This window comes from Bos taurus, chromosome 15 (assembly GCF_002263795.3).
Source record: "Bos taurus isolate L1 Dominette 01449 registration number 42190680 breed Hereford chromosome 15, ARS-UCD2.0, whole genome shotgun sequence".
In the NCBI taxonomy this organism is placed as follows: domain Eukaryota; kingdom Metazoa; phylum Chordata; class Mammalia; order Artiodactyla; family Bovidae; genus Bos; species Bos taurus.
Genome location: NC_037342.1, coordinates 52,321,571 through 52,345,597, shown reverse-complemented (window position 1 = coordinate 52,345,597; position 24,027 = coordinate 52,321,571). Strand labels below are relative to the sequence as shown.

At 51.2% G+C, this 24,027-nt stretch overlaps 1 protein-coding gene across 5 annotated transcripts in view; it reads left to right on the top strand.

The window, feature by feature from the left end:
* Window positions 1-8,838: 8,838 nt before the first annotated feature.
* The window catches only part of STARD10 (StAR related lipid transfer domain containing 10), a 34,461-nt gene continuing 19,272 nt past the window's right edge, over window positions 8,839-24,027 (top strand). The window contains exons 1-2 of one of the 5 annotated variants that reach the window (XM_005216178.5): window positions 8,839-9,528; window positions 20,099-20,409. In XM_005216178.5, coding sequence (XP_005216235.1) covers window positions 20,203-20,409 — 207 coding nt within the window. In that variant the 5' untranslated portion in view covers window positions 8,839-9,528; window positions 20,099-20,202. Of the gene's footprint in view, window positions 9,529-15,609; window positions 15,709-18,850; window positions 19,364-19,602; window positions 19,705-20,098; window positions 20,410-24,027 lie in introns of those variants that run through there. The other 4 variants (NM_001192379.1, XM_024975229.2, XM_059874690.1 and 1 more) reach the window with 4 other exon arrangements.

The following is a 24,027-nucleotide window of genomic DNA, read 5'->3' as shown; positions in this document are numbered from 1 at the left end:
CTGGATCTGCATATGCAAAAGAATAAAATCAGACCCTTACCTCATGTCATATACAAGACAGCTAACTCAAAATGGACCTAAACTTAAGAGCTAAAACTATTTCAAAAGTCTTTGAACAAGCATTAGGGAAAATCTTTATGACTATAATTTTATGAATATGAAAGCAAAAGCTGCTGCTGCTGCTAAGTTGCATCAGTCGTGTCCGACTCTGTGCGACCCCATAGACGGCAGCCCACCAGGCTCCCCCGTCCCTGGGATTCTCCAGGCAAGAACACTGGAGTGGGTTGCCATTTCCTTCTCCAATGCATGAAAGTGAAAAGTGAAAGTGAAGTCGCTCAGTCATGTCCAACTCTTAGCGACCCCATGGACTGCAGCCTACCAGGCTCCTCCGTCCATGGGATTTTCCAGGCAGGAGTACTGGAGTGGGGTGCCATTGCCTTTTCCAGATACCAAAAGCACAGGCAATAAAGGAAGAAAAGAGCTTTTGTGCATCAAAGGAGATGATCAAGAAAGTGAGAAGACAACCTACAGAATAGGAGAAATTATTTGCAGATATATCTCTGATAAGGGTCTAGTATCCAGAAAAAATAAAGAATTCCTAAAACTCAACACCCTCTTGATGAGAGTGAGAGAGGAGAGTGAAAAAGCTGGCTTTAAATTCAATATTCGAAAAACTAAGATCATGGCATCTGGTCCCATCACTTCATGACAAATAGAAGGGGGAAAAAGTGGAAGCAGTGACAGATTTTATTTTCTTCGGCTCCATCACTGCAGACAGTGACTGCAACCATGAAATTAAGAGGTTTGCTCCTTGGGAGGAAAACTATGACAAACCTAGAAAGCATATTAAAAAGCAGAGACATCACTTTGCCGACAGAGGTCCAATAGGCAAAGCTATGGTTTTTCTAGTAGTCATGTACAAATATAGTGTTGGATCATAAAAGAAGGTTGAGCACCAAAGAATTGATCCTTTCGAATTGTGGTCCTGGACAAGACTCTTGAGAGTCCCTTGGACTGCAAGGAGATTAAAAGTCAATCCTAAAGGAATTAGTCCTGAATATTCACTGGAAGGACTGATGCTGAAGCTGAAACTCCAATACTCTGGCCACCTGATGTGAAGAGCTGACTCTTTGAAAAAGACCCTGATGCTGGGAAAGACTGAAGGCAAAAGGAAAAAGGAGTTGGGGCAGAAGAGGAAATGGTTAGATAACATCACCGAGACTCAGTGGACATGAATCTGAACAAACTCTGGGAGACAGTGAAGGACAGGGGAGCCAGGCATGCTACAGTCCATGGGGTCACAAAAAGTCAGATACAACCTAGTGACTGAACAACAACAAAAATAACCCAATTCAAAAAATGAGCAAATAATTTGAATAGACATTTCTTCAAAGAAGATATACAAAAGACCAATAAACACATGAAAGAGTGCTCAGTGTTGTTATTCATTCAGTTCAGTTCAGTTCAGTCACTCAGTCGTGTCCGACTCTTTGCGACCCCATGAATCGCAGCACGCCAGGCCTCCCTATCCATCACCAAATCCCAGAGTTCACTCAGACTCACATCCATCGAGTCAGTGATGCCATCTAGTCATCTCATCCTCTGTCGTCCCCTTCTCCTCCTGCCCCCAATCCCTCACAGCATCAGAGGCTTTTCCAATGAATCAACTCTTTGCATGAGGTAGCCAAAGTCCTAGAGTTTCAGCTCTAGCATCATTCCTTCCAAAGAAATCTCAGGGCTGATTTCCTTCAGAATGGACTGGTTGGATCGCCTTGCAGTCCAAGGGACTCTCAAGAGTCTTCTCCAACACCACAGTTCAAAAGCATCAATTCTTCAGTGCTCAGCTTTCTTCACAGTCCAACTCTCACATCCATACATGACCACAGGAAAAACCGTAGCCTTGACTAGACGGACCTTTGTTGGCAAAGTAATGTCTCTGCTTTTGAATATGCTATCTAGGTTGGTCATAACTTTCCTTCCAAGGAGTAAGCGTCTTTTAATTTCATGGCTGCAGTCACCATCTGCAGTGATTTTGGAGCTCAAAAAAATAAAGTCTGACACTGTTTCCACTCTTTCCCCATCTATTTCCCATCTATTCCCCATGCTAGTAAAGTAATGCTCAAAATTCTCCAAGCCAGGCTTCAGCAATACGTGAACCATGAAATTCCTGATGTTCAAGCTGGTTTTAGAAAAGGCAGAGGAACCAGAGATCAAATTGCCAACATCTGCTGGATCATGGAAAAAGCAAGAGAGTTCCAGAAAAACATCTCTTTCTGCTTTCTTGACTATGGCAAAGCCTTTGACTGTGTGGATCACAATAAACTGTGGGAAATTCTGAAAGAGATGGGAATACCAGACCACCTGACCTGCCTTTTGAGAAATCTGTATGCAGGTCAGGAAGCAACAGTTAGAACTGGACATGGAACAACAGACTGGTTCCAAATAGGAAAAGGAGTACATCAAGGTTGTATATTGTCACCCTGCTTATTTAACTTATATACAGAGTACATCATGAGAAACGCTGGACTGGAAGAAGCACAAGCTGGAATCAAGATTGCCAGGAGACATATCAATAACCTCAGATATGCAGATGACACCACCCTTATGGCAAAAAGTGAAGAGGAAATCAAAAGCCTCTTGATGAAAGTGAAAGTGGAGAGTGAAAAAGTTGGCTTAAAGCTCAACATTCAGAAAATGAAGATCATGGCTTCTGGACCCATCACTTCATGGGAAATAGATGGGGAAACAGTGGAAACAGATATTTGTATAATCTTGTTCATAATGGGGCTTCCCCAGTGGCTCAGCAAGTAAAGAATCCGCCTGCAACGGAGGAGACATAGGAGACTCAGGTTCGATCCCTGCATCAGGAGGATCCTCTGGAGGAGGTAATGGCAACCTACTCCAGAATTCTTGCCTGGAGAACCCCATGGACAAAGAAGCCTGGCGGGCTACAGTCTGTGCAATTGCAAAGAGTCGGAGATGACTGAAGCGACTTAGCATGCATGCACGAGCACAGGCACAGGGTCATAATAATATTATTCACACACACAAAAAAGTGGAAACAACTCGTGTCCATTAACAGGTGAATAAATAAGCAAAATGCGGTTTATACATACAGTGAAATGTTATTCAGCCATAAAAAGCAATGAAGTTCTGATACATGCTATAACTTCTATGAACCTTGAAAATTTATACCACATGAAATGTCAGACACAAAAGGACAAATATTTTGTGACCACTTATATAAAATGTATAGAATAGTAAATTCATGAAAACAGAATGTAGATTAAAGGTTACAGAGGCATGTGGAGGAAATGGGTAGTTATTACTTAATGTTTGCAGAATTTCTGTTTGAGATGATGAAACAGTTTTAGAAATAGTGGTAATGGTTTTACAACATGATGAATGTAATTAATGCCACTGAACTATTGTACACTTAAAAATGATTAAAATGGTAATATATGTATATATTTTTAGGCTGCTCCCTGTGATCTTAGTTCCCTGACTAGGGATAGGACCTGTACTCCCTGCTGTTGAAGTGTGGAGTCTTAACCACTGGACCAGGGAAGTCCTTAAAATAGTAATTTTACGTTATATATTTTTTTTTATCAAAAAAAGACACTATGTACAAAGTAAAAAGAGAGGCAAATAGAGAGGTAGATGAGGAGAAAATGTTTGCAACATGTATAACAAATTAGTAAAAATCCAAAGGATGTAAAGAACTTCCACAAGTCAGCTGAAGAGCAGAAAACCTAATATAAAAATGGGCAATGATTTTTATCGAAGAACAAAACCAAATGGTCCACACACAAAAATTATGCACAACTAGTGAAATGTAAGTTAAAGTATGAATGAGAGGTCATGTTACAGTCATCAGATCGGTAAAAATTAAGAAATTTATTAATATTTAGAGTTGGTGAGGGTGTGGGAAATGGAACCATCATTCCTGCTGGTGGGAGTGTAAACAGACCTAACCTCTTGGGTGGGCACTTTGGCTACATCATAGTCACACACACACACACACACACAGAATCATTCAAACACACCCTTGGTCCCAGTAGTTGCACTCCAATATATGACAAGATGCATGGTTATATATGGTATACTCAAAAGATGGAATTCAGTACAACCCAAAGAAGAAACTGGATCTGTGTGTCCTAACATTGGAAGTATATGTCTGAAATACTTCATAATACTTTTTAAAATCCAACAGGTTTATTTTTTTGTTTCTAATGTTTATGTTTTGTCTCTAAATGATGAGATTAAAGGTTCAGACTGTTGTTTGCAAGCAGTTTTCACAAATGACACCTATGAGAGTAGACTGGCTTTATTCTCCATACACAAAAAGCCATCATGTCTGCTTTTTTTCTCTTTCTTCTAGCTGTGGCTTTGTAGTCTCTGTGACATCTGGATATGCTGTATATAAATTTTGATTGGATGAATGCAAGAATCTGGTAACAAGCATCTTTAGACAGATTTACAGGTTTATTTTTATGCTTCTCTTTAAATAGTTGTTTATGTCTATAATCAATGGTCCACCAAAGATTATGAATTAAACAATATAGAACTAAAAAGTAAATGGTTTAGAAGCATGAAGAGGTCAAAACGCTCAGGGTTTGAGGGAAACAAGATCATCTGTAGCTGATGGGGTCCTAGGACCCCCAACCTTCCTCACAAACCACATGAACACACTGTTGACTATTACTTTAAAGGGAAAACAATGTTTGGAATGGGATACTGAAGCTATATCCACCAAGGAGAGAAACTTGTGATTTGGGCATCAGTCAATATGGGTAAATGTAAACAGTGCTTTGAAATGGATGGGAAAGATGACCCCTTTTCATTTTCCAAAAAGTTAGGTCAAAGTTACATGAATAAGAGGAATACAAACATCTTTGGTAGATGAGACGTGGCAGAGGTGAAGTGGAATAGAAATGGCTAGAGGGTCCTTCACATGGAAGTTAAATCCTCAAGATGTTGAAGTATATTTGCTTTTAGCTGTGTTTAAGAGAAAACCAAACACAGCCCAAGATGAAGCTTCTTCCCACAGCGTTCACCCTCCCTCCAGGCAGCAGGCAGGCCACACCTCACCCTTCTGCCTAGCCACCAGGCTCAGTGAAAACAGTTGGCTATGAAATTTCCAAGGTACTAGTAGGGTCTAAGACTGGATGAGCTGGAGACACCACTGGAAAAGCTTCCAGGGAGGGAACCATGAGAGATGAGGAGGGGAAACAGGTGGGATTGCCTCTGCAGTCTCTTTCTTGAGGGCCCGGCTATTACTGAGGGATCAGGGGAAAGGGGCAGAGTAATTGAGACCCACTTCCACTTGCAGCCCCCAACCCCCGCACCGCCCCCCCCCCAGCTTTCTAAGGTTTGGGCTGCTGACCTATGTGAAAAGCAGCTGATCCAGCGTGCTGCAGTTTGAGGACAGTGTGCGAGGAGGTATCTGACCCAGGTGAGGAGTGTCCCTACCCACATCATGGTCAGAGGTGGTCAGTGCATAGTTCTTACTTGAAGCACAGCAGTGAAAAGTGGCTGCCCCTCCCCTCCAAAAAAAGATTCAGTGTTAAATTCACGGAGTTTAAGGAACCTGAGTCAACCAGAAGTAGATGTCTCAGAGGCCAAAGAGAGACCTAAGCCATAAATTGTGGGATCATCAGCTTAGGGATGGAAGTGAATGAGGTCATCCAAAGAGAGTATGCAGTGAAGAGAGGGCCTGTGAGGGAACCTGGAGGACACCAGTATTTCAGGGTGTTCTAACCCAGTCAAAGACCACCGGGGACAATCCATAGTCCAGTGGAGTCAGGTTTATTGACCCATTGCTATGAGGAAGACAGCACATCAGAGGAATCATGGAGTGTCCTACCAAACAGAAAAAGAGTTCTTATAGGATCTGAGAGAGGTGGAATTAGGTGAAATGTAAATCAGGCAGTAGTTAATAGCTCAAAGCAAACCAAAGCTGTGTGTAAAGTAGCCTACATCAGGTCTGGACTGCTCAGTGGACTCAGGGTCTTGTTTCCTTGGAAACAATAAAGTTAAGGCTCATGTGGAATACATGTTTAGAAGTCCCTTTTCTGAATCTCTCCACACCTGGGTTTTAAACCCTGTCCTCTTAGTGATTTAGCTCTTCCAGGCAAGAGTTGCATTCCTATTCTAAAAGCAAAATTTCTGATATTCTATGATTTTAGAAAACAAAATTGCTCAGTGAGTAAGAAAGAAATAGTCACTCCACGAAGAGGGTTGTTACGGTATTTTATAGCTGCAGTATGTCCCTGGGAAAAATTTTGTTTCTTATTAATTTTGCGGCTGGCTTTCTCTCTGTCTGTTATTCCAGCCTGATGAATACCACAGCAGGTTTTTACAGCCTGAACTAATTTTTAGATTTTCAAGGGACACACAAAGGAGGTGGAATCTGCAAAGACTGAGTAGGCAATGTGGACAAAAAAAAATGTTGCCTGTCAAGTAAGTAAACAAAAATGTTTCCTGCTGTCAAGTCATCAGCCCCTGCAGTTACCCCCTACAATGGGCGCACCCTGAGGGGGAGTTCTGGATGGAGAAAAACAGTATACTAACCCTAGATAGTTTAAGATGCATCAGTTCAGTTCAGTTGCTCAGTCATGTCCAACTCTTTGTGACCCCGTGGACTACAGCACACCAGGCCTCCCTGTCCATCGCCAACTCCTGGAGTTTACTCAAGCTCATGTCCATTGAGTCAGTGATGCCATCCAACCATCTCATCCTCTGTCGTCTACTTCTCCTGCCTTCAATCTTTCCCAGCATCAGGGTCTTTTCCAATGAGTCAGTTCTTCACATCAGGTAGCCAAAGTATTGGAGTTTCAGCTTCAGCATCAGTTCTTCTGATGAATATTCAGGAGTGATTTCCTTTAGGATGGACTAGTTGGATCTCCTTGCTGTCCAAGGGACTGTCAAGAGTCTTCTCCAACACCACAGTTCAAAAGCATCCCAAAGGAATAATTTCAGTGAGCCTAGACTCTTGCATTTTCCCATACATAAAAGGGCACTAAGAGTTAATTTGTGACGTCTGGTTTCTTGTGTATGAATAGCAATAATCTTTGGATGTTCACTATACATTTTTTTTTTTTTCAGGAAAAATTCCTTGCTCCTCCCTTACCTCTTTTGAACAGTCCTTCAGAGCTATCTGAGAGGCTGCCATCCCAAATTATAGTCCTCAGTAAGGCTACAAATAAAACGTAGTTCTCAACTTTTACGTGGTACTTTTTTTCAGTCCAGAGTAGAAAGAAAACTATAAAGTCTTAGGTCTCACAAACCAGGAAGATGATTGCTGATTATGAACACTGTGCACTGTGGAATAAGGTGGCCACTAGCCATAGCGGAAACTCCAGTACTTTGGCCACCTGATGCAAAGAACTAACTCACTGGAAAAGACCCTGATGCTGGGAAAGATCGAAGGCAGGAGGAGAAGAGGACGATAGAGGATGAGATGGTTGGATGGCATCACCGACTCAATGGACATGAGTTTGAGTAGGCTCCAGGAGTTGGTAATGAACAGGGAAGCCTGGCAGGCTGCAGTCCATGGGGTCGCACAGAGTCGGAAGCAACTGAGCGACTGAGCTGAGCCCATAGGTGGCTATTTAAATTTAACTAAAAGTAATTAATTGGTTTTAATTTTTAAATAAATTCAAATCTTTTTCTTTCTTCATGGCACTTAACCTCATGTCAAATGTTCAGTAGCCACAGGCTAGTCTCTACCCTATTGGACAGTGCTGCTGCTAAGTCACTTCAGTCGTGTCCGACTCTGTGCGACCCCATAGACGGCAGCCCACTAGGCTCCTCTGTCCCTGGGATTCTCCAGGCAAGAACACTGGAGTGGGTTGCCATTTCCTTCTCCAATGCATGAAAGTGAAAAGTGAAAGTGAATTCGCTCAGTCGTGTCTGACTCTTTGCGACCCCATGGGCTGCAGCCTACCAGGCTCCTCCGTCCATGGGATTTTCCAAGCAAGAGTACTGGAGTAGGTGGCCATTGCCGTCTCCAATTGGACAGTGCAGCTGTAGAAAATCTCCATCGTTACAAGCAGTAAGAGAACTGAGAGTCACAGGCGATGGTGACCCCTGGGAGTGTAGTATCACCCCAACACTCAGCCCAGCAGAGTTATTCTTTTCGTTTGACAGCTACCGTGTAACTGTAGCTTGAACCACGACCAAGGCTAAAAGCCGGAGGCTCCACCGCTTCTTCACGATTCCCTTCCTGCACAAACTACCATCGCCACACTCTATCTCCCAGCAAGCCCCAGGCCCGTCTTCTGAGACGCTCGCCTCTTGGACTTCTGGGAAATGTAGTTTAAGCAGAGTTCCAACTCCGGGAAGGTTCTAGCCACGAACTAAGGCTCCCATGAGGCAGTGCGTGGTCAGTTCCACTGCAATTCACCGCGGCCGCCAAGTGTGCCATGAGGGGCCCGAAAGTCTGCACCAGAGTCTTAGCGCAACGGTGACTTGAGATGCAGGAGTCTGGAGGGACAGTGCTGTGCCTCTCCCTGCCACTGCTTAGATCTCCGCCGCTCCGGAGTTGCAGAGACGCCTCAACCCAAGGCGGAGCCGACCGGGCCCCAGGGAACCGTAGTTACACTCCAGCCACAACCACTAGGGGACTTGAAAGCAGCGTCCGACGGCGATCGGTGGGGCGATCCCTGACGGGAAGCGCACGCGCAAATGCCGGGCCTCAGGGCTTCTGTAAACACCGAAGAGCGCCTGCGCGAACGGAGCGCCTGGGGATGGACACGCGGGGGCGCCTTAGCAAAGATAACAGTAATAAACAGTAACGTAACGGTCCCGTTATTTTTCTGCCCCCCCCCCCCTTTTTTAAATGGTTTGCTAAGCACAGCTCCCTTCATTGAGCACTCATTTTACCAGTGGGACAGCGGGTCAGAGAAAGTGATACAGCGAGAGTCCTAGCATCTTTGCGTGTGAGCGACCAACGATGGTTCAGGATGCAAGGACTCTAGACTCTGTCTTTGAGTTGCTGTGTGACCTTGGTAGTTCTGTTCCCCTGAGGACCTACGCTTTCTGATTTGAAAATGGAAATAGGATATTGGAAGGATCAAATAAGATGCAGAAATGAAACTAAGTTGCCGAGCAATCTATAAGGGCAGATTATTATAATCGGGGGATTGCAGATTGAGGAACTATTTCATCATACTACAAATTGCAAAACTCAGGGGCCCCTACAGGGGCAGGAGCTTGCTCCAGGTCTCAGCAGTCTGTGAGCAAGGGCTAAAACCTAGGCTGCCAGCGTTTGGGCTTGGAGCCCTTCCCTGCACCTCCTGGATTAGTGTCTTTTTTGCATACAGGCTTAGAGAGACAGACTGTGCCCAGAGTCTAGAGAAGCCCTTATTACTAATCCTCCTACCTGCTGGGCCTAGTGGAGGAAGATCCTGCTCTGTTGAGATGACTACCAAAGGCATGAAATTAAGGAGGAACTGGAGAATCCTGGAGACAGAGGACAGTGTGGCAGAAGCTGTACAGATCCTACTTCTCAGAAGAGTGGCCCAGGTAAGGGAAGGAGATCAGATGTGACAGATGAGGGGCTAATGTTAAGGGGACCGACCCTGAATGGAAAAGGGTGGTCTCTATTTCTGAACCTGAGAGGAATTGGGTGCTCAGATGATTCCATCTGGGGCTCTGACAGCTGCCCATGACAGCTGGAGGTGGTACCTGTGCTGGCTTGGATGCTGAGAGGAGGTGATGCAGGTTGAGCTGAGAGGCTTTAGGAGCCACTCGCCCACCAGGTGGAGCTGTCAGGTGGCATCGTGGGCAAAGCATACCACCAACCAAGATACTGACCTCTCTGTCCCTTGGAGCGGGGCTGTGCCCAGTTGTCTCTCTGGAGTGCTCTTAGAAGTTCTGGACATAGGTGTGGGAGGGGCTTGGAGCCGCTAAGGTCCGGTTGCAAATGGGGCCTCCTCAGGCAAGTCACGAAAGGAAGGTGTTTGTAGAAATAGAAATTCAAGATCTTCCCCACCTCTAACTGTCTCATTCTCTGGGCCTTCACTTGTCTCTGTTTTCAGCAGGGGAAACTGAGGCTAATGGAAGAAAACATTCTCTTCAGGACACACAAGGAGCTGGCGTAAAACTGGACTAGGATAGGGATCTTTCCATGACATGGCAGCGATCAAACATCTTCATCAAACATTTATTGAGTGTCTAATGTATACGCTGAGAAGAGCTACTTTAGGGTACAAACAGAAGCCAGGATTGCAGTCAGACTCAGCTTTTAACTTGCCCTCCCAGTGACTTAATGCTGTGATCCTTGGTGAGTCACTACCCTACTCTGAGCCTCACTGTCTCTAGAGTGGGAGTGGTAAGCCGTATCCAGGGCTGTCTGAAGTGTAACTATGAATTAAATGAGTTAAGAACTGTTAAGTGCATATAACAGCACTAGGCCCATGGTACCCGCTCAGTAACTAAGCCGCTCTTTGTTACTCATGAACATAGGTGGAGGCCAGCTGGAGATAGGGTTCTCCCAGAGTCCAGCAGGGGCGGAGATGCCACCACCCCTGGTCTGTCTGCCTCCCAGATACCTCCACTCTGCGCCCAGGCAGCCTGTGTTTATGAAAGTTGAGGCGGGGGACACTTGCATCCCCATTTCTCCCTCTGGCACTAGGAACCTGGCGGGGAGCATTTTACACCTCCACACACATATGATTCATGTTCCTGATGACCTGGGTCCAGAGTTAAGGTGATTCTTGCCCAGTACAGCTGTACAGTACAGCCCTGGGCAGTGAGACCAGAACCATGACCCTTCCTCCCTGCAGGGCAGATGTCCCAAAAGGCTGACAGCAGGGTCTTGACCTGTGTGTGTTCCCTGAACAGAGCAGGAGCTGGGGGCAGAGAGGCCCCTGGGTGGAAGACAGGGCCCAATATCAGATACCCTCCCCCCAGCTCACCCCGTTTGAAGGTGGTGGTCTGGTCCATTGGTACTTTCAGCTCTGGTCCAGGCCACCCTAGTGGAGGTCTGGTTCAAACCCCTTATTTATAGAGAAGGAAAGAGATGACCACCGAGCTCACCCAGAGCCCCACAGTAAGGTGGGGGTGAGTCTAGGCCAGAACTCAGGTATCGTGGTGTTTGGCCAGGGCTCTGCCTGGCAGCTGGTTGGGAGGGGGCAGGCCTTGGCTCCATCTCTCTTTTCCCCCTGCCACTGCAGTCACACTTGGAGCCAGATGTGGACACCTGGGTGGGTTGTGGGTTGGGGCACAGCAGGGTGGGGGTGGGTGCACAGACAGGTAAAGGGAAGGGGAGTGCAGGACCTGGTCAGAGAGCAGTCCAGAGCCGAGCTGGGGTGGGTGGACTGGGGAGCTCTCAGTGGTGTGTGTGTGGCTGCTGCAGGATTCTAGGGCCTTATTAATCAGTCTGAGGCAGCAGGAGATAAAAATACCGTGGGAGCACACTCCTGGAGGAGGGTAGCAAAGCAGATTCAGTAATGAGTCACAGAGCCCAAGCCCTAAATTTAGAAGGTGCTGAAGGAGGCAGCCGCCCCCGGGGAAGCACCCTGGAGATGCCCACTAAGCAGGGGTACCAGTGCCTGAGGGCAGAGGGCAGTGGTTGGCAGGAGTCCCCAACACAGCAATGCCCAGGAAAGCTGGGCTTCTTCTAGGCCTGCCCCAGGTACGAATTTTGGACCTCAAAATGAACCCAGACCCAGTCTTCAGCCCCACTCACTGACAGAGCTCCTAGCAAGCCTTCCCCACATGAGCCCTTCAAAGGGTCCTAGAAACCAGCCCCGGGGGCGTGGACATCTCAGTACTGTCCTGCCTGCTGGCTGGGCACAGCCAGGCTCCCTGGGGCCTGCTGCTGTCCTGGTGCCCTGTTGTCAGACACTGAGAAGGGGGCTGTGTGGATGCAAGGAGCTCATGTCGTTGAGTGAAGGCCTCCCAAAGGGGACCCATCCAGGCCTTTGTAGCTCTGTTGGGAATTGGGGTGAGGGAGGGGGGCAAGATGTTATAATGGCCACTTCTGCTTTATTCTCAGCCCTCCAGGTTCCAGGTGAACTTAGATTGTTTCTTTTTCTCCAGGTCAGAAGAGGGAGGCACTGCCTCCAGGTCAAGGAGCAGAGACTTAGAAAAGAGGCTATGCCTTGGGGACAGCTGCCAGACCTGGGGTAAGGGAGCTTAGGAGACAAGAATTGATAGTAGCTGTGGCGTTTATTGCGGAGAAGGCAATGGCACCCCACTCCAGTACTCCTGCCTGGAAAATCCCATGGACGGAGGAGCCTGGAAGGCTGTAGTCCATGGGGTCGCTGAGGGTCGGACACAACTGAGCGACTTCACTTTCACTTTTCACTTTCATGCGTTGGAGAAGGAAATGGCAACCCACTCCAGTGCTCTTGCCTGGAGAATCCCAGGGACAGGGGAGCCTGGTGGGCTGCCGTCTATGGGGTCACACAGAGTCGGACACGACTGAAGTGACTTAGCAGCAGCAGCAGTGGCGTTTATTGAGCGCTTGTTGCTTGCCAGGCACTGTGCTAAGCTCTCCACGTGCATGAACTCACTTCATCCTGGAGGCAATGATCTAAGTTCTATTAGCCTACTTGTTCATAGGTGTGGGAGTACCAAGACAGAGAGGTTAAGTAACTTATTCTAGATCACACAGTAAGAGGTTCTAACCTAGACGGCCTAGCTCCCTAGCTCAGGCTCTTAGCCATTATGCTAGACTGCTGAGCAGGGTATTTTACCCCATCTGTGCTGCCTCCTCTCCTGTCCTTCCCTCCCAGTCCTCCAGGAACTGGGAGCTTCTCTCTGGGCCTTGCAGGGTCTTGATGCCCAGGGTGCTCCTAGGCTTGGAGGAAAGAAGAGCTCTACTGCATGCACCCCCCACCATGCAGGACTCCACAGTTTACAGAGCCCACCCAGCTGCCCCAGGCCAGGAGAGAGGCATCTTAAGCACCTCAGCAGGAAAACAGACCAGAAAGGTGCCAGGCCTTGCCCACAGTCGGTGGGGCCCAGAGTAGAACCATGGGGACTTCCTCTTTGGGAGGGCCCCAGACCCAGATGGCTAGCACCCACTCTGCAGGCTCGGTCCTCCTCCTGCTAATGTCTGTTAGGCACTGCCGCCTGCAGGAACCCAGTTCGATTGCTGGGTCGATGCAACCTTCTGAAAGCCCTGGAGTTTTCTGTCAGAGGCTCTTGATCCATCTGCCTGACCCCAGGCCCTGCCTTCAGCTCTGTGCTCAGGCTGGATGGCAGTGGGGGTGGAGGTGTCTTTGTGTGTCTTTGGGGAGGACTAGGTTGTCTGGCCCTTTTACCAGGGCAAGAGCTCCAGCCCTGGGATGACGCTTTCTTTTCTGGAAGCGCCCCCCCACACCTTCCTTCTTCTGGTTTCTTCATATTTTTTCATCTCAAAGCTGAGCCCGCAGTGCCCTGACAGAACAGTTTCCACCTCCTGGAACTAGAGGGGCCTCTTGGGGAGCTATTAGTATCACCCTTGAATGGGGGAAGGGTCAGAGGGCCCACCCCTAAACCCCTAGGCTATTGTTCCTGGTGGGAAGAGGCTCTTTTGAGAGGCCTGCTTGAGGAGCTCAGACCTGCCAGGGACACAGCCTGGCCCAGGTGTAATAAGACTTCCCTTACACCCCTTCTACCCCCTGCCGGAGATCACATGTGGGGATACCACAAATAGGTTGTTTCTTGCTGGGCCTTATTTTCCTCATTTTTCAAATGGGGCTAAGAGTCCCAGCATGACCTTCCACCTAAGGTTATTGTGAAGGTTAGACAAAATGAGTGTGGTAGACTCTTACTCTGCCCCAGGACCTCTTCACAGAGAGGGATGTGCCAGGCCATTTGTGTGTGTGTGTGTGTGTGCAACAGCTGTAACCCAGGTGCTGACCTCATTCCCAGGGCAGGCAAGAGACTGAGGTCTGTGAGGGGACTGGTGTGTAGCTCTTTGAGGCTGTGTGATGTGGGTACGACAGGGCCCCAGGTGTAAGGTTGCCAGACTTAGCAAATACTTGAAACATGCTAACAGTGATTTTCCTTATCTGAAAATCAAGTTTCAAGATGTGTCCTGTGTTTTATCTGGCAAGCCTACTTGGGTGACCTGGCGTGCTCAAGCCAGCGTGCCCCTGGTGGATTCCCCCGCGTGAGACTGAGATGGTATGTGGCTGTGTGGACTGAGGCAGGAGATGGGTGTGATCAACTGGGGTCGTTTCAGCGGGGCTCCGAAAAGCTTCGATACCATAGTCCTTCATGTCAGCGTGGAGAAGAATCCAGCGAGAGCAAAGTAGTAGATAAGAAATGATTTATGAGAATAAAACCCTTGTGAGGCTTACAAGCAGATGGGTGGGAAGTGCCCCCAGAACTTAGTGGGCTGCTGTTTTATAATCAAAGGAAAAGTGGGGAGGGGGAGAAGACCTTCTTTGTCTCTCTTGAGTAGACGTGACGTTTCCATCAGCAGCTCCTCCGCAGACAGGGCAGGGAAGTTTACTTGTCCCTCCCTGTATGGTTAGGCCAGGACTGTCATAGGACTTTCGAAAAATTTCTTCAGGTCTCAGTACAGTGAGGGTCTTTCATTTTGAAAAGTCACCTTCCCATAAATGATGGGGTTTTTTTTATGTGTGCACAGAGCCTGCTTTGGGGGTCATTAACTTACTGAGCTCACTGGTCTGGATGTGGGTCTCATGCCACCACTGTTTTATTGTTTGGGGGCATGTTCTGTGCTCTGTTGCATGGTTTTATTGCTAAGCAAGCCTGCTTAGTTTTGTGGTTAAGCAAACCTGCTTTTTCAAGTAATCATTAATTTACAGGAGTTTCCCATATTTTTCTACTTATAATCCCCTAGTGGGATTAACTATTTAATCACTTATTTTTGTCCCTCTATTCTGTCACCCAGGAGATCAGCCCTGGGTGTTCTTTGGAAGGAATGATGCTGAAGCTGAAACTCCAGTAATTTGGCCACCTCATGAGAAGAGTTGACTCTTTGGAAAAGACTGATGCTGGGAGGGATTGGGGGCAGGAGGAGAAGGGGATGACAGAGGATGAGATGGCTGGCTGGCATCACTGACTCAATGGACGTGAGTTTGGGTGGACTCCAGGAGATGGTGATGGACAGGGAGGCCTGGCGTGCTGCGATTCATGGGGTCGCAAAGAGTCGGACACGACTGAGCGACTGAATTGAACTGACTGATTCTGTTCGTATCACAGCACTTGGCTGTGTCAGCGTCACCAGCAGGAGAGGGGATGTGGGTAACTCTGACTGTGTGCTCTGTGTTTCCCTGAGGCTCTAGCAGCTCATTCAGGGCAGTGTTTGAGCTGTTTACTCAGTGAGGCCCAGCAGGGGTAGGAGACCCACCCTGGGCAAACACTCAGATCCGGCTCCAGGTGGGACTAGGGTGCTGAACCTGTTGCTGCCTGCCATCAAACTGTAAAGGACACATCCCTCAAGGCCATGCCAGCCCTGGGGGCCTCAGAGTGCTCTGTCCTCAGCCGTTCCAGGGGGGCCTCTGGAATCCCCTCTCTGCTGCTTCCTGGTGACATCACACAGGTCATTGCTCAGTCTTCTAGAACGGTGCCCCCAGGATACAGCCTCGTTCCCCTAGGCAACCTGGGAATTTTCTCACCCAAACTGGCAAGGCTGGTTACCCCAGAGGAGAGGAGCTTGGGGAAGAAGGGGTCAGGGGGGCCTTCTCCTCATCTCCCAGAGGGGAGATCGAGGCAGCCCTCCATCTGTCTGACTAGATGGTGAGTAGGAGGGAGCACCAGGAGCAAGTCAGGACATGGAAGCCCTTCATTGTCTAGGACACTTGGGCAGGGGAGGAATCTTGAAGAAGGTGGTGACTGCCCCCAAGGTCACCCCTAGGGTAGTGAAAGAGGTGGCATATAAGTGGGGAGCACGGACAGAGCCTTGGGTTAGGAGCTGGGAGACCTAAGATCTTATCTGTGCTCTGACCCTGCTGCTTGGGCCTTTGTTTCTTCATCTGTACAGTTAGGGGCTGTGGCCAGGTGATGTTAGTCTGCAGGTCTTTAGTCTTGATGGGAGCTCAGTGAGGGGAGTTGAGAGAGCAGTGTTATGGACCAGGTCATGGATGGCTCCAGGCAGGTGTCCTGACTCTGTTCCAACAGCTGGCAGGGGTCAGTGAGCAAGAACTGGTGTGAATATCTCCAAACAACCCCCCACCCCATTCCGGGAGTCCTACCGGGTACTTGTGGTCCCCAGATGGCTTCTGTCTTACTTTAATTTAGGGGCGTCCCTATGCCTCCCACACCTCAGCTTCTCTCTGTGAGGGGCACTTGTAAAACCCACACTTGCTCAGCGCCCTGGGCCATGATTCCTCGCATTCTTATGATGCCTCTCAGCTTGCTAAGCACCTTCTCTTTCTCCTACATGCTCCCGCCTTCCACCCGACTCTGAGTCCTGCTTGGTGTTGTCCCCATCCTGGGGCTGGGGCCCGGAAGGGCACCTCCACCCAATCCACTTTCTATTGACCCCTGTGACTGGGACAGGGGCTGCAGGGGCAGACAGGGTCATGCTTTGCCAACATTTTCCACTGTTTACTCTTTCATGAGAACCTTAACAACCATCCTATCAAGGTATTTCCTTAACACTTTTTGTAGGAATTATGCCGTTTTTGAACAGTGTATTTATTCCTCCCTACCTTTCCCCTTCTTTTTAGTAATTTGGGCATGAAACCAACATGTATACAACTCTTTTCCTTGCAATAATTCTCAGAGAGTAGGTATTATTATTCTAGATGAAGAAACTGAAACTCAGACAGGACATGTCACCTGCTCTTGGTCACACGTTTAGGAAATGGTATCAACAGGATTTGAACCCAGGTCCACTTTGCACCGGAGAAGGCAATGGCACCCCACTCAGTACTCTTGCCTGGAAAATCCCATGGATGGAGGAGCCTGGTAGGCTGCAGTCCATGGGGTCGCTAAGAGTTGGACACGACTGAGCGACTTCACTTTCACTTTTCACTTTCATGCATTGGAGAAGGAAATGGCAACCCACTCCAGTGTTCTTACCTGGAGAATCCCAGGGACGGGGGAGCCAGATGGGCTGCCGTCTATGGGGTCGCACAGAGTCGGACACAACTGAAGTGACTTAACAGTAGCAGCCACTATGCACTTCCAGGCTGTGGGAAGCTGCTGCTGCTAAGTTGCTTCAGTTGTGTCCAACTCGTAGCGACCCCATGGACTGCAGCCTACCAGGCTCCTCCGCCCGTGGGATTTTCCAGGCAAGAGTACTGGAGTGGGGTGCCATTATCACCAAATCCTAGGACTCCTTTCCAGGCTCCTCCCCCAGGTCACGCATCCCAGCCCTCCTAGCCTTCTGTCTGCTGCTCAGGGGTGTTTGAGATGGGATATGAATCTGCTTTGATCCAGGCATGTTCGGGCGGTTGTTATGAACCCTTGAGCCAGAGATACCTAAATTCCTGGGGGACTGGGAGGGCCTGCAAGGGCAAATTGTTGATGAAGGAGGACTTATGCTCCAGCCAGCCTGGCCTAAACCTCCAGGCAGGGTTGAGCCCAGGGCATGGCCACCTGAGCCCAGGGGTACCAGGTCACCCACCTTTTCTGACCCAAGACCCAAAAGATTCATTCTTGGTTAATCTATATTTGGATTTGAGTGCTGATTTGATTTCTGCCATCACTACCTCCCTGAATTTGTGTGTCTCAGACTGGCAGTGCTCTCGGGGGTGGAGAAGCCCTGTGAGCCTGTCCTCACTGCTATCTCCTGCTGTCACTTCAGCCTTATCTCTTCCTCCCAGTACTAGGCGATGGGGACGAGAGGTGTATAGTCCTGGTGCCTGGCTGTCAGCTGATGGGTGTCACTGGGGCCCTAAAAAGGCAGAAGCCACCAGGCCAGTGCTCCTCTCCCTTTTCCTCATGGCAGACCCCAGAGGCTACAGTTCACAAAACAGGCTCTGTACACCCCTCTTTTGAGTCTCTCATCAGCCTGGGTATGAGGCTGTCAGATAAAACCACTGAAGCCAGGGGAGGGGCAGTGAACTGCCTACGGCTGTGGTGAAGGCAGAGGATGTGTATAGCAGGGAGCCAGAGCCCTGGCCTCTTGAACCCAGAGCCCACCCCCACCCACCCCACCCCCAGGCCACCCAGTACCACACACTTAAAGAATGTGGGTTAGAAGAGCCAAGGATGATTATCTGACTGTGCTGCTCACACTGGAGATCCAGGGTAACATGGGGACCTGCAACTCATTTTACAAGACTTACTTTGCAGAATACCCCTTGGGGTGACTTGCCATCACAGTTCCCTCCTCACCCCCTTGACTTTTAAAATTGGGCCTGATTCACAAATGTCTCAGAGCCCTAAGCACTTGAGGAAGAAACACCTCTATTTGTGAATCCACCGTGACAACTCCTCATCTTTCTCTAGCACCTTTAAGAAAAGCTGTTCCATCCTAGAGCTCGAGGATGGTGAGGCTAGGAGGTTATACATTCTGATGCTCACATTCTACAGATGGGAAACTCAGGCCCAGAGAGATGGGGCAGCCAGAGCCAAGGGAACCCTGGGGTGGGAGGAGGCTGAGATCTGGGATCTTGGCAGGTTGGCCATGTACTCACTGATGACACTGGGCAAGTGATGGGGCACTTGTGCCCTATTAGCTGCCCATCCAGGGGAGCTCACGATGAGCCCTCCCTAGTCACTAGGGTAGTGAATGCTCAGCCTTGGGCCTGTTGCCACACTCATATTGGCCTGGCCTCAGAAAAATTGAGCTATTGGCCTCAGTTAACACAGAGCAGCTGGAGACAGAGCTAGCACTAGGACCCAGGGGGCAGGTAGCAGTCTCTCTGGCTGGAAGGGGTGGCTGGAGTGCTGGTGGACATATCTCCCCTGTGGCTGTGGAGCTCTGGCCAGCTCTGCCTGGGGAGGGCCAGGGAGCCCCAGAGCTCTGGAGCCAGATGCTCTGGAAAGCCTAGTCTAATCCATGGGAGGTGTGTACAGGGGTGCGCAGGAGGACTAGGGGTGGACAAGGACCAGAGTCCGGGACTGGAGGAGGATTAAAGCTCCCAGCTGGGAGTGCGATGGGAGTGGAGATTTTGCCCAAGTCTAGCCACCTTGAGAACCTTGAGGCCAGTGGTTGGTAGGGGAGGCAAGCTGTGGGCTCTTGATTGTGGTGGGAGTGTGCCCATCTTTGGTTCTGAGGGGTGTGGTGTGGGGATGTCTCTGGGTGGTTCTAGGGACAGCTGCTTGTGTGTCTTAAGTAGGCTGTTGCAGAGGTGTGTACCTGTGAGTGTGGGAAGGTGTTGGAGATAAAGCGTTCACAATTAACTTCCAGGATCCCTCTTCTAGCACCTCCTCGCTCTTCCTCTCAGAGCCCTATCATCTTGGACCCCTCCTCAACCCCTGCCTGAGGACTGGTCCCCAGGTCCTCTTCGGGGGCGATGGGGGCGGGCGCTAGGACCCGGCTGGGCGGGGTGGGGCGGGGCTCCAAGCCCCGTCAGCTGTATCTCCGCAGCCTGGAAAATACCAAGCGCAGGCGAGCGGAGCCCCCGAAGCCCCCAGCCTAGCCCCTGGGGAGGGAGGAAGGTGGAGGGGGGGGGCGTCCGCGGGGCAGGGGGACGCGGGGCGGGGCCGGGCGGCGGGACCCACTGCTCCTCCCCCTAGAACCCCCGCGCGGCCCCGGTCGCCCGGGCAGCGGCGGCGGCAGCGGCGGCAGAGGCGCTCGCACCCCTGGCCCCGGCTGGCCCCGGCGAGTAGCGGGCACAGGTGAGCCTGCGGGCCCCGTGGGCGCCCCACCCCGCCCCCACCACCGGCCCCGCGCGCTTCCCGCGCCGGCGCCGCTGCCGAGTTAGTTGAACCAGTCCGGCCAGCGCTGCGCGGACCCCACCGGACCGTTCGTCACCTCGGGTCCCGGCCTCCCCCGGGTCCCGACGGGCTTCCCCTGCACCCCGATACGCAGCCCCCACTCCGGCTCCCATCCCCGGCGGTCTGAGGTCGCGCTTTTGCGGAGAGAGAGAGGGGCGTACTGCCCAGTGGCGGCGGTACGCTCTGGCCAGGGGGCCAGCCCCTGCCTCTCTCGAACTCGCTACCTGCCAGGACCCCGGACAGCCGCACGCGCGCCCGCAGCGTTCTGACTCCGGTTCCCAAACCGGTCTTGCAGGTCCCTGGAAGGTGGCGTCAGCATCTGCAGCCGCGTCGACGTTGTCGGAGCCTCCGCGGAGGACCCAGGAGAGCCGGACCAGGACCAGGGCCCTGGGCCTCCCCATGGAGCAGTCAGCTGTCTCCCCAGAGCCCCCGGGGCCTCGGCCAGTCCTGGGTCGCGACAGCGTCCAGGTGCCCGACGACCAGGACTTCCGCAGCTTCCGGTCAGAGTGTGAGGCCGAGGCGGGCTGGAACCTGACCTACAGCAAAGCTGGTGTGTCTGTGTGGGTGCAGGCTGTGGAGATGGATCGTACCCTGCACAAGATCAAGGTAGGGTGGCCCCGCAGCAGGTGCAGCCGGCACTGCGCCCTGACTCCCTCTGACTGGGAGTCTCCCGGTCCTCCAGCAGGGGTACAGACACCTGGCTGTGCACCTCAGAGTCTCCTGCGAGAACCCAGGAGGCACAGTTTGCTGGCCAAGCCCCCAGCTCACAGATGGGCCAGCTGAGGCCTGGAGACAGGGGGTGTGACTCACTCAGCCCCTGCCTGCTCAGGGAGGTGGACCGCTGCCAAGCCCACCTAGGAGAATGGTCTTGCTCAAGGAGCCCTCTGCCCTTGAAGCCTTTATCAGGTCCTGACTTGAGTCATCTCAGGTGGGAGACTGAGCCCTTCAGTCCCGAATTCCTGATTCTCTCAGCCTGAACTGGGTCTCATTCCACACTCTCTGCACTTCTTCCTGCCTGATGCCCTGCTCTTCCCTCTTCCCTCCTGGCTGTCCCCTGAGTCTCTCCTGCAGGGACTCAGGATCCTGGATGGCAGATCCTGAAAGCAGGGCTTAGATGTCCCTGCCTCACACAGGGCCAGGCTGGGCCGGCAGGCTGGGGGAGGAGGGACCAGGGTGTAGGCCAGCAGAGGCAGGGAAGATGCAGGCATAGCTGGCCTCTCTCACAGCCATCCACTCCACTCCTCACAACCCCATGATTTTCTTCTCTTTGTCGAAGGAGGGCCGGCTTGGGGCTTGGGACCCTGTGAGCCCACCTCCCCTGGGGGACTAGATGGGGGATAGGCTAGTGAAGACTCTGATGAGAGGCCTCAGTGACTGCCTCCAACACAACACATCTGGCATTGCTGTGAGTACCACTTTTCAAGGCAGCAGATCTCCCTTCCGCGGCTCCTGGCAGTAGACTGTGCCCTCCCCTCTGTCTTGCCTCAGCCTTCCCGCTCTCCTTCTCAAACACATGGAGAAGTGTATTTCTGTGGTGGAAGCCGGCAGAGGTGGGAGCAGAGCAGTGGACTTGGAGAGCACGCCTGCCCTCCCCCTCTCCAGCCCCTCCTGCCTGGGACCTGCTCTTGGATTCGGATTTAGCTCTGGCATCAGGGCCTCATAACAGGGCCAGAGATGTCTGACCTTCCCTACCTGACCCTGGGCCTTTCTGTCTCACTTTGTCTTAGTCATTTAGAGCTTTGTCCCTCTGTCCCCACGTAGGCACCTGGCTCACCCATTCTGCCTTCCCTGCTCCCTTCTTGACTCTCTGTCTGCACCCTGGCTATCTGTGTTTTTCTCTCCCAGTTCCCACGTCTGTCTCCTTTTCTCCCTTTCCGGGACTCTCTACCCGGGCCTGAGGACCCTGGGCTGGGGGCTTCCCCAGAGCTGGACCTGTGTCTAAGCCTGAGGAGCGGGGAAGGGCAGGGCCACTGGCATGTTCCAGCTTAGTGCTCTCCAGGGACAGGGACACATCCTATCCTTTGAGTCCTCAGCCTCCAACACAGGCCCAGCAGGGATGTTGGTTAAATGAAAGATGGAAAGAAGGAACAAATGAAGGAACAAATTGAATATAAAGTGAGCAAAGTTGTTGTGAGAAAAAGGTTGTTTTCCTGCCTGTAACCTGGGAAAGACTTAGGCTGGCCTGTGCCATGGGGTAGGGAAGCATAATCTCCCCATCAAGCTGACTCTCCAGAAGGAAGGGTAGGGGAAAGTCTGAACTGAGCCTGGGACTCCCACCCTCTGTGTCAACAGAGTGGAGCTGCCTCCTCCATCTGGCTTGGTTAATGAATAAACCCAGCCCAGTCCAGGACTGGAATTGGTGAGTCTGGAAGCCAGACCTCCACAATAGACCCCTTGTGGCCATATCAGATTTGTCAGGTGTTCTTCCTTGAGAGTAGAGGGGATTGGGAAAACTGTGGTGTTATTGGCTTATAGTTAGGGCGTACACTTGACCTTCCTTCCCTATCAGACTGAGCAGAGGTTGGAGGTGCCTTTGCAATCCCCCTTTCAAATTCACTCCTTACTGGAGTGCAAGTCCAGAGAGGAGCAGGGGCTAGCCCAGGCTCACACAGCCAAGCCCCAGCCAAGCCAGGCTTGGAACCCAGATCTCTAGCCTCCTTGCCTAGTTCTCTCTTTTGTGCTCCCCACAGTGAAGGGGGCTGGGGCCAGGAGGTGAGCAGAGCTGGGGCCTAAGGAGGGTGCTGGGCCTTGGCTCAGGGAAGGGAGGTGATCTCGAGATCTCGGATCCCCTCAGCACAGCCACGTGGAGCTTTGGGGGACAGGCAGAGGTCTCCAAGCTCCCCCATCCCCAAGACTCCAGGAATCTTGTTTCCGATAAGAACCCCTGCTCTGAATCGAGCATTTGTCTCCATTGCCTGATTGACCTTCAGACCAGTCCGGGGCAGTAGTAGGCTTATCTCCAAGCTACAAAGAAACTGAGGCTGAGAGAGGTGAGGTCACTTGCCTGAGGTCACACAGTAGCTGAGGCAGGAGTGGAACCCAGGGCAGCCTGGCTCCAGAGCCGCTGCCTCTCTCCACTTGGGCTCACATCTTGTCAACATTTTGGCATTTGACCCCATTGGTAACTCTCTGAAGGACATGGTGTTCTCATTATCCCATTCCTGTTGATAAATGAAAAAGCTGAGTCCCAGAAAGAGGAGTGGCTTGCCAAGGTCACACGGCAGGTCTGAAGCCAGAGTTCCCAGGGTCACTCCAGGAGACTGGGACTCAACCACAGGTATTTGTTGAGCTCCCTGCTCCCTGCAGCCGGTTCTTGGTCTGCCCCCTGAGCTGGGAAAGCCAGCTGCCCGCTGGACATGCCCTGTGCACGTGAATCTAGCATGGGGGAGGAGCCACCTAGCTGCCTACCTGATTGATTTCCTCTACCTCACCCCCCTTCCCCCAGACTTATCTTCTCCCTACCCCTGTGTCCAGAGGTTCCTGGAAGTCACTGTGGCTCTGGCCCAGCATTTGGAGCCAGAAGAAAGGGACAGAGCTGCTGGAGGCCACCTCTGCCCTTTCCCTCCCTCTGGTCTGGCCTGGTCCCACGCCTGCATAGTGCTCTGAGCACCAAATAGGAGGCAGATACCGCCTCCTGTGAGGTCAGGCCATGTCCCAAAGGCTGATGCTGAACATGGATCCTGGGCCCAGGGCAGGGGGCTCCTGGGCACCTGAATGCAGGTCTCTCAGTGCCCGGGCCAGGCTTCCTCAGAGCTGCTGTAGAGGAGAGAATTGGGAAACCAGGGGGCTGTCATTTATTTAAGCAGGGCCAGCTGGAGAAGGGGCTGAGGTCCAGTCCTGGTTATGGTGTTCTTTTGCTCTGTGTGTGACTGTGGGCACATCCCTGCCCTCTCTGGGCTCTTTCTCCATCTGTGCCATGGGGCTCTCCTGGCTCCAAGAGCCTCTAGACTCAGTACCTGTGCTGGGTCCCATGGACAGGGATGAGGCACAGGGGACAGAAAGCCGGGGATGGCATGGCATGGCAGGCCTGGTCCTGTCCTGATGCTCACGTACTCTCTGATCCTGCTGTGCACCTAGCCACCTGAGAGGCAGAGGGTGGCCAGACCTCCAGAGGGTGGAGAGAGACTGACAATTCCAGATGGCTCCCTGCCCACTGCGTGAGGCAGATATTCACAGGCAAGTGACTGAGGCAGGAGTGGGTCCCAGTGAGTAGGGGCCTTGAGG